Source organism: Oncorhynchus tshawytscha, linkage group LG22, assembly GCF_018296145.1.
Source record: "Oncorhynchus tshawytscha isolate Ot180627B linkage group LG22, Otsh_v2.0, whole genome shotgun sequence".
NCBI lineage: Eukaryota > Metazoa > Chordata > Actinopteri > Salmoniformes > Salmonidae > Oncorhynchus > Oncorhynchus tshawytscha.
This window is the reverse complement of record NC_056450.1, coordinates 10,511,787-10,521,993: the sequence shown is the minus strand read 5'-3', so window position 1 is coordinate 10,521,993 and position 10,207 is coordinate 10,511,787. Positions and strand designations below refer to the sequence as shown.

General features: G+C 42.4%; 1 protein-coding gene across 1 annotated transcript; it reads right to left on the bottom strand.

Annotated features, from left to right (window-relative positions):
- On the bottom strand, positions 1-2,548 carry r3hdml (R3H domain containing-like). Its single transcript, XM_024384063.2, has 5 exons — positions 2,219-2,548; positions 1,742-1,860; positions 1,479-1,581; positions 1,139-1,254; positions 1-900 (listed from the first exon to the last, which is right to left on the bottom strand). The coding sequence occupies exons 1-5, from the start codon at positions 2,543-2,545 to the stop codon at positions 759-761; spliced, it is 807 nt and encodes a 268-aa protein (XP_024239831.1). The 5' UTR covers positions 2,546-2,548; the 3' UTR covers positions 1-758.
- Positions 2,549-10,207: the final 7,659 nt, after the last annotated feature.

Here is a 10,207-nt window from a genome sequence, read left to right as displayed (position 1 = left end):
TAAACTCCTTTCTTTTTTATTAAAAGAATGCTTGACAGTGTTGTCATTTTCAGGCCAATCATGACCTCTAATAAGTGAATTACAATGTTATAAAAGATAATTGGTCTACAACAGAACAATTCATAAAAATGATCTATGTCTCTAAATTTACAGTAAACATGTATTATACAATTTTTTTTTAAACGAAAACAGTGAACTATAAAAGTGCTTCATTTTCAATACAAATAGCTTCGCAAAATGTCACTCGAGCCGAATAATCAACCAAAAACAGTGCAAACAGTTTGTGGACTTATCAAACACGTTGGCATAGACCTACAAATATATTGAACTCATCTTCTCAAGGACATAATCAGATGAATACAACATAATTCCCTTGTGGTTTTAGGTAGCTGGGTTCTGTATGTCCTGGCCCCAAATGGAGCTTTGCAACCCAAGAGTTTAAGTTCCTTAGGCTTATAATTAGGCTTATTTCCATGCAGAGGAGAGAATTGACATCATCATGATCATGATCATCATCATCATAGTGGTACTGTAATTTAATCACAGAAACGTTTTTGTCATTTTTAGTTACTTCCAACTTTGCAAAACCAGTTATTGTTTTTTTAAATTACTATTATTATTTAGAAATTCTTCGCATCTCACACATCTTCTCTTGCAGTTTTTTTCTATGAGATCAATGGAATGGTTCAACAGGAAACAGTTAATCATTTAAAGTCTTCCATTAAAACAGGGAAAATGTGACTGACGTCCAACTTGTTTTAATATCTTTTTCGTTTCTTGGCTTTGACTTTTGAACCAGCGGAGGAACACTGGTTTCTGTTACACGAACCTCCATATTTTGATGGACAAGCAGAGCATGGTTTGCCACTCTTGTAGGGAGCCTCTCCAACCCAGTTCCCTCTGAAAGAGCAATACAACGTGGTTAACTACTGATCTTGTGTGTTTGTTTGTTTCCTTTTATGATTAGAGAATATTCACTTCAATGTAAGGTTCTGATGAATACAGCTTGTACATTGAAAAAGAGACGTATTAATCTCTAGTGGGTATATTCTATAGATTTGGCTTTTTTTGTGTTCATCATAACAAGACAGCTTACTTTTTCTATGAACAGAGAAGGATTTGTGTGTACATTACTTACTTGATAGAGTAGTTGCAAACCAGGAACACTGCTGTTCTCCAAGAGCTCCCATACACGTTCATGTTTGAGCACTTGTTGATGGCACATCCCATCCTATTGGTATTGGCCCATACCATCTGAAACAGAAAGATGCAATGTATCAATTTGTTGATGCAATGTGTAGTTCTCATAGTCAACATGATTAATTGCAGACAAGTTCTCACACACAGTCACCCAATTTCTTACCAATACAAATATCAACTATACCAGTACAGTACTTATCTTCTGTAAATAGAAGACTATTGATAGAACACATCCCAGTCAATACATTCCCATTTAGTGCAATATCTAAGCCACACACCTGTGTATAGTGGGAACAAACTGGTCCACTGCATGTGTTGGGGTAGGAGAATGAGTTTTTCTCATCCTGCCAGGACCTCACCAGCTCAATGACTGATCGGTATCTAGGAGAAGAAAGACACATTTTGGATTTTCAAAAAATACCAACCTACTTCATATTTGACCAGATATACAATAAGACAGTGTTCTTTAGGCAGCCATTGTTGAACTAAACATTCACATAAGCAACATGGAAAGAAGAGGGACAGTTCAGTTCAAAAGTACCTGCCAGAGTTGATGGACAGGTTTTGGCCCATATATCTCATGGTCTGTGAGGGTCCATGATCCCATATGCAGCGGGAAGCCCAGGAATCTGCTGATTTTGCCAGTTTCCCATCCCACACCTAAAGCATGGAGAGAGACCAGCAGTTCAACACCTCTCAAAGATAAAAACTCATTAACCCTGCCCCTAGCATGAGGAAGGCTTTACAGATGTCCGCTGGTCCTATCTATCTAGCGTCTCCTCGCCACATTGTTTTACTTGTGTGTACATACCTACGCGACACTTGACTTACTCAATAAATATACGTGATTAAACATTGACAAAATATATTTCTAAAATGTCAAATCTAACTCTAGTGTAGAGCAAAAACTCCAAAGTTATGTTTCAGATTTTTTTCCAGATTTTTTTCTAATTTGTCGGTCAGTCATGCGTCAGTCCCTTGTTTTCCTGCCCAGGTACAGTAGATGTCGGGGCCTCACCATGATCTCCATGTTGGCAGCTTGAGGGAAGACCTGGGAGCGGACACGGTTGTGATAATCCAACAAGGCATTCATTTCTCTGGAGGAGATGGCTCTCCTCCTTCGGCTACGAGGCATGTCGATGCTAGTAAGATTCCGATTACTCCAGTCAGACTCTGCCTCGAAGGCAGACCTAGTTAGTTGGAGAAGGTCTGTCTGGTTGGATTTGGACAGAGACAGCACAGCAGCAGCTCCAGTGTAAGGCATTGCCCAGAAGATGGCAGCGAAGAGGAGCTGAGCACAAGCAGGACCCATCTCTACCCTCTGGATGGGGTTTTGATAGCACATCGTTCTAGTAGACTTCTGTTGAGTGGGGAAAGGAGGGAAAGCATGTTGAATAAATATATATGTTTTTAGAAACTGTCATAAGCTACAATATTAGGAGTCAAAAGAGCAACAATTATTGGGGAGAAAGCTTCTATTAAGTAATCTTTCTAATTCCTGTGCAAAGTGTTGTCTGAACTCTATGAACATACTTATCAATGTACAATGAATTAATTCATGATTATAAGTCAGAATCAAGTTTACAGAGGAGGTCAAGAGAATACAAATGCTACATTCTTAACTATAGTTTGTTTGTAGTTGGGCAAAAAATATACAGTAGATACTGATAGCAGGAACCTTATACAGTGACAATATAATATCTGCAAATCACTATCAATATTTAATTAATATGTAAATTGTACAGTCAGAATGTTGTCATGAAACTTGTTCATTTTAACACACATAGTCATACCTAAACTGTGAAAAATGATAGGAAGCCTATAGCTGAAACAATATTTTTACACAAGTATCTGTAATCAATATAATTATTTAATTTGACATTCTAATTCACAATGGAAAGTTATAAATGTAATATTCTCTACTAGCATCAATGAAAATGTATAATTACCATTCTTATTGCTTAATTAATCTCACATTCATCACAGTCTCTATTATATTTAATAAATACAAATGCCATGCACACAAAGCAGCAATGCCCCTGACCCAGACAGTACATACCTTTATCAGTTATTCAAGCCCAGCAGAGTAGAGCAGAGTAAAGCAGCCAGCTAGGAGATGAGAAGCTCAGCAGATCCACACTTAAACACTAGCCTTTGCAAACAAGACCGTTTGACATATGTGGCAGGGAACTTTAACTGGGCCAACTCTCTCACAGGGTATCTGACGCACTCACAAGCCCTCCTGTCTTTTCTCCCTCTTCTTTTTTTTTCTCTCACAGAGGGTTTCTACCCAGGGGCCAGAAAACAATTTGATATATGTTAATACGCTCATTATGAAAACTCACTGCACTGGCTTCCAAGCCCTGTAAAAAAAAACACAAGAAAGATTTTCTAGTAATCATTGAAATACTGTATATGTATTTATATATTCTGTTTCTATAGAATTCATTGCACATGAATATCTATTCTTCTCTTGTATTTTCTTGATGGCTAATGTTACCTGAATAATAAAGATTTTTCTTTAAATCAACTATACAATGAGAGTTTTCCATCAAAATAATTTGTGGGTTGGGACATTTGAGTGATATTTCATTTGAGTGATTAGGTCTGCCTAAAGAACTGTTTGTAATCGTAGAGCACAGGCTTTGGCTGCCCCTCTATCTCCACAGTTATCCCCAAGTTGTTTTAAAAAAACACAATAAAACATTTCAATAAATAAGAAGCATGCTTCCAGGGAATGAAAGGAGAGAAGAATGCATATTAAGCATTAAACGGTCCCATTTCGAAAGTGCCTGACACTGTGGAGTCAGCGTTCATCTCCAGCTATCCCAGTGGATTCCAGGCATGAAGGTTCCTAGAACCTCTGCCATTTGTAATATACTGTACCTCTCGACTACCATGGCACTGCCAAGGTACACAGCACCAACTGTCAAAACTCTACCAGCAGTGTGGGGTCAAAGAGATCGCCAAGATACTTGCCTCCTCAGTGGAGCAAATATATAAGGTCAAAAGAGAGGTACAGTAACTGTCCAGTGGGAGCACTCTGATTAAATCAGTGGTATTTAGGCATTAAATCAAAAGGTTTTCATACCATATATAGTCACACATACAGTTGGCATGTCAAATGGTTACACTTGCATATTACATTTCTTTCTAGGAGACTGTCTACAGTATATAGTACATGAAGTACTGTATTGTGTGTGATGGAATTGCTTGCTTACAAGAATCACTATACTGTACTTTCGTTTCAATAACTTTAGTTTCAATACTTCAGTTTCAAACACCATCACAGTCTAACCATTGACCACCCAAACCTCTGAATGTATGCGATGAATAATGAATGTCACAGTTGGGAAATACCTTGGATGTATGCCATGGAATCGTATGGAAAAGTCTTTACTTTGGTGAAGATTCATCCACCCTCTACCCCCATGCCATGCCCAACGAAAAAGATGTTCTGTGTACAGAATGACCCGCACTCTTTAACTAAGGCATTCCATTGAGTCTTTCTCTCACTTTGAGTGGATGGGGAAAGCACAGGATTTCGGTCAAATTGGCCTAAATGCAAACTGAAATAGGTTTAGATTTTTAATCCAAATAAAACCCATCATTTTGTCAGTCACCCAATTATCTCAAGGAAATATAATGTACTTCCTGAAAAGCTTATATACTCACTATAATATCATAAACATCCCCTTTCGACAAAATCATTCAGGTACAACCATACTGATGCCTGCTATAGGTACTATAACCAGACATATGCCAGTGAACTGTGTGGTGACATTATTGACTCTCCCTAAACTTTGGCCACATTGGCTCATCTTGACATCATATTTATCAGGATAACGTAAGACCCAGATGCAGACTGTGTCGAAGTAACAATGTTTATTACAGCAACAGAGGCAAATCTACAGGACGGCAGGCAGGCAGGCTCAGGGTCAGGTCAGGCAGAGGTCGGAAATCCAGATAGTGGCAATGGTACCGGACAGCAGGCAGGTTCAGGGTCAGGCAGAGTGGTCAGGCGGATGGGTTCAAGGTCAGGACAGGCAAGGTTCAAAAACCAGGAGGGCGAGAAAAAGAGAGGCTGAGAAAAGACAGGAGCTGGCCGGACAACCACTGGTAAGCTTGACAAACAAGACGAATTGGCAACAGACAAACAGAAAACAGAGGTACAAGTACACGGGATAATGGGGAAGATGGACGACAGCTGGGGTGGGGTGGAGACAAGCACAAAGACAGCTGAAACAGATCAGGGTGTGACAGTACCCCTCCCCCCATGGGGGCGGCTACCTGGGCACATACCTGGTTGACCGGGGTGCCAGTGGTGGAAGTCTGCAATGAGGGCTGGGTCCAGGATGGCTCTAGCAGGGACCCAGCACCTCTCCTCCGGGCCATAACTCTCCCAGTCAACTAGGTACTGGAAACCCCTGCCCCCTGGTCGAACCCTCAGGAGGCGTCTCACCGTGTATGCCGGATGGCCATTGACGACCTGGGGAGGAGGGGTGGGCCTGGAAATGGAAGACAAGGGACTGTGAGACACGGACTTGATACGGGACACATGAAAGGTGGGGTATATACGAAGGGTAAGGGGCAACAGAAGACGAACAGTAGAGGGGCTAATGACCTTGGAGATGGGGAAAGGGCTGATAAACCGGGGGGACAGTTTGCGAAACTCCATCCGGACAGGCAGATCCCGGGTGGAGAACCATACCTTCTGTCCGAGATGATTCCGGGGAGCCGGGGTCCGATGGCGATCCGCTTGTCGTTGATACATGGAGGTGGTCTTGAGGAGGGCCGACCGGGCCAGTAGGCGGACAAACATCTGGACAGAAGGTATGCCGACCTCCTCTTCCTGCTCAGGGAAGAGCAGGGGCTGATATCCCAGGGAACACTCAAAGGGAGATAGGCCCGTGGCAGAGCAGGGAAGGGTGTTGCAAGCATATTCGACCCACACAAACAGCTGGCTCCAGGTGGTGGGGTTGGCAGAGACCAGGCAGCACAGGGTGGTCTCAAGGTCCTGGTTGGCTCACTCCGACAGGCTGTTGGACTGGGGGTGGAACCCGGAGGACAGGCTGGCCGATGACCCAATGAGGGTGCAGAACGCCTTCCATGACTGGGATGAGAACTGAGGACCCCGGTCGGAGACCATGTCCACGGGCAGTCCATGGATCCGGAAGACGTGCTGCACCATGAGCTGGACCGTCTCTTTGGCAGAGGGTAGTTTGGGGAGAGGAATGAAGTGAGCGGCTTTGGAGAACCAATCCACCAGTCAGGATGGCGGTGGTGCCATCAGATGGGGGAAGACCTGTGACAAAGTCCAGGGAGTTGTGAGATCAGAGACGGTGGGGGACAGGCAGAGGTTAGAGGAGACCAGCCGGAGTTTGCCGAGGAGTCTTATTCTGTGCACAACTGTGCAAGCTGTGACAAATGTGGACATGTCAGGGACCTTGGTAGGCCACCAAAAGCACTGTTGCACAAAGGCCAAGATCTGACGGGCACCTGGGTGGCAGGCCAGCCTGGAGGAGTTGGCCCACTCCAGGACTGCGGAATGGACAGTGTCGGGAACGAACATCCGGTTATCAGGGCCGGAGATGAGTGGTAGAGGGTAACGTTTTTTAACCGTAATGTCGTTGAGTCCCCGGTAGTCAATGCATGGGCACAGGGTCTTGTCCTTTTTCTCCACGAAGAAGATGCCTGCTCCGGCGGGAAAGGAAGAGGGACGGATAAATCCAGCAGCTAGAGAGTTCCCAATGTAGGTACCATCGCCTTGGTCTCCGGTCCCGACAGAGAGTACAGACGTCCCCAGTGTGGTGCTAGGGAGAAAGTCAATCCCGCAGTCATAGGGTCGGTGCGGCGGAAACGATGTGGCCCAGGCCTTGTTAAAAACCTCCCGGATGTTTTGGTACTCCGCGGGAATGGCGGAGAGGTCCGGGGAACCTTCCAATTCCCCAGGAAGACGTCCCAGGGCAGGTTGTGCTGACTTCAGGCAATGGGCCTGGCAGAACGAGCTTCAGCCCATGATGACACCAATAGACCAGTTAATGAGGGGATTGTGTCGTTGGAGCCAGGAGAATTCCAATACCAGCACAGACTGCGAATATACAGTGCATTCAGAAAGCATTCAGACCCCTTCACTTTTTCCACATTCTGTTACATTACAGACTTATTCTAAAATGCATTAAATCGTTTTCACCCCCTCATCCATCTACACACAATAACCCATAATGACAAAGCAAAAACAGGTTTTTAGAAATGTTTGCAATTTTATTTAAAAAAATGTAAACTGAAATATCACAATTATTTTTTATTTCATCAATTTTAGAATAAGGCTGTAAGGTAACAAAGTGTGGAAAAAGTGAATGTGTCTGAATACTTTCCAAATTCACTGTATGCATGTAATTCCTTTCTATTAAACAAAGCTTTGGTGTTTAGAAAAGCTGTTGTGGAACATCTGTGACCTCTCTACCTCAGATGTGCAAAAGATGTTTGGAACCTGCCAGGTGAAGTTTCAGATACGTGAGGTCACTATCTAAACACTAAATTGTACAGCCGTCACTCATGAAAAGCTTATATAATTAAGTGACAGTTTAAATGTCTGTTAACTTTGGCGTTAGTAGTAGATGTGAGATGATGAAAACACAGGGTATGAAGCAGAATCAGCATTCTGGATTCAGTGTTCTCATCACACATTGACTTGTTGTGAGTCCGATTGACTTCAGAGGTTTTTACATGTTTTATTCTGTAAATCAAGACTTAACTCCAGGTTGATTTAGACCAGTTGGATCAGCATGGTGACTGATTAGGTTCTGGATACGGTTGCAGAGATTTCCAGAACTCTGCTCTGTGTGCACCTGAGTGGAAACACAAGCATTTTTGCTCTTTTGAGTTAAATCTTACATGCTTTTGTGATCTGCAGGTACTGTAACTGCCAAAATAAAGGAAACACTTGAGCAAATGAGGGATACAAAGTATACTGAAAGTAGGTGCTTCCGAACAGGTGTGATTCCTGAGTTAATTAAGCAATTACTTAACATACCATCATGCTGAGGGTCATGTATAAAAATGCCCAGTTGCCCATTATTTTGGTTACCATGGCTAGAAGAGATCTCAGTGACTTTGAAAGAGGGGTTTAAAGTGTGTGTGTGTGTGTGTGTGTGTGTGTGTGTGTGTGTGTGTGTGTGTGTGTGTGTGTGTGTGTGTGTGTGTGTGTGTGTGTGTGTGTGTGTGTGTGTGTGTGTGTGTGTGTGTGTGTCACAGTCACCAGATCTCAACCTAATTGAACACTTATGGGAGACTCTGGAGCATCTCCTGAGACAACATTTTCCACCACCATCAACAAAACACCAAATTATGGAATTTCTACTGGAAGAATGGTGTCGGCCCTATGAAGACCCTTTATGTTGCTGATTCCTTTATTTTTGTATTTACCTTTATGTTTGTATGTAGGTTATGAAAAGCAAGGTGCATTCATTTCCCTGCCTGTTGATTCATTACATTTTCCTCCTCTTTCTTCCCCCAGCCATGATCAAATACATGCAAAACAAACATCCCTGAACCAAAGCAAATTTCATGTGTTTAGAACCGGATTACTCAGATATAACCTACGTCCCAATTTCAAAGCCTTCAGAAATACCTCATCACGGTCTAGTAAAGTGTTGTCAGACTCTTATTCAAGTGCGCTCCTTCGAAGAGTCAGTGTAAACTCAAGAAGGCATAGGAGTTCACCAAAGAGCTATTAGCCCGCATCTGGGTCAAGGTTCACCTCAAACCCTAGTCCCAAAATAGGTGTTTCTCCTTTTGAAGCACTATATAGATGTCTCTAATTTTGGATAATGCGTGTGAAGAAATGTTTAGTATATTGTCCGTATGTTTCATAATAGATAGGTTGTTTAATGAGAATTTCCACTATTCCATTTTCCTATGTTAAAATCTATTTGTCCTGTGTAAGCATTGTAAATCGTTTATCTTCTACTCTCTTTTTTTCTTATAAAACATGTGATTTATGTGTTGCTATTGTGCCGGCCCTAGTGGCCAATATATGAACTACTTGTGAGTCAAGTAAAAGGTTTTGCATGGTCAGTCTGACGTCTGTAGTGACCTACAGAATACAGCATTTACTGCAATACGGCCTCTGCAGAAGGCAGGGCATTCATACGTCTTGTGCTTTGCATAGCAGAGCATAGCTGTTGAGCAGCGCTGTTATGAAGGAAGTTGTCAAGGAAGTGAATTTGTATTTATACAGGACCCCCTACCGTCATCCCACTCATGTCAATGTGGAGCTATATGGAGTAGGGTGACCAGGCGTCCCCGTTTTTGGTGGCCTGTCCCCGGCTGGAGCTGTCCCCGGAAATGTCCCCGTTTTTAACTGTGCGTTAAAAACAGACCGCAAAGTGGAATATTTTACTTGGCAAGAAAGACCGGGCAGAAGAGCCTACCAGTTGACGTCTCAATCGCGTTGTGCTTGTTTTGTCCAGCAGAGGGGGCTGCTCGCTATAGCAGCTTCATTCACTCTTCTTCTTCTACTAACTACTTGCTCGCGATAGTTTTAGAGTTTTAGAGAAAACTGCTGTGGAAAACTCGGCCAGAAGCTAGCATTTGTCAGGTGAATCCACAACATCACCACAAACGTCATTTCAAGCCAGGTAAGTTACAATCGTTTGAGATACTAGCTAGTGATGTTATAATGTCACAATTTATTATATAGATAGATGATGTGCTCTATAATGTTTTAAATATGTTATGCTAGCGAACGTTAGCTATGTAGACTAAGTTAGCGAGGAACTGTTATAGCTAGGTTAAAAAACGTTCCCATGTAAACAGGCAGTGGACGGGCTATTTTGAAAATATGATTGTATTAAATTAATGCACAATTAATTCTGAGAATATTTTTGTAGATTAACATTTTAATGGTTTGGCATGATAATAAGTAACGTGAAAAAATAGTTAGATATGTTCATGGATAACATTAGCAGTGGAGAGGAGGAAGACTGGATAGGAAGAAGAGTAA

Bases quoted from the DNA above. Each gene is read 5' to 3' on its own strand.
- r3hdml (XM_024384063.2), bottom strand. From the start codon at position 2,545: ATGTGCTATCAAAACCCCATCCAGAGGGTAGAGATGGGTCCTGCTTGT. The intron at 1,582-1,741 runs GTACTTTTGAAC...TTCTTCTCCTAG, and splicing joins CTGTCCATCAACTCTGGCAG to ATACCGATCAGTCATTGAGC. The intron at 1,255-1,478 runs GTGTGTGGCTTA...TTTCTGTTTCAG, and splicing joins TTTGTTCCCACTATACACAG to ATGGTATGGGCCAATACCAA.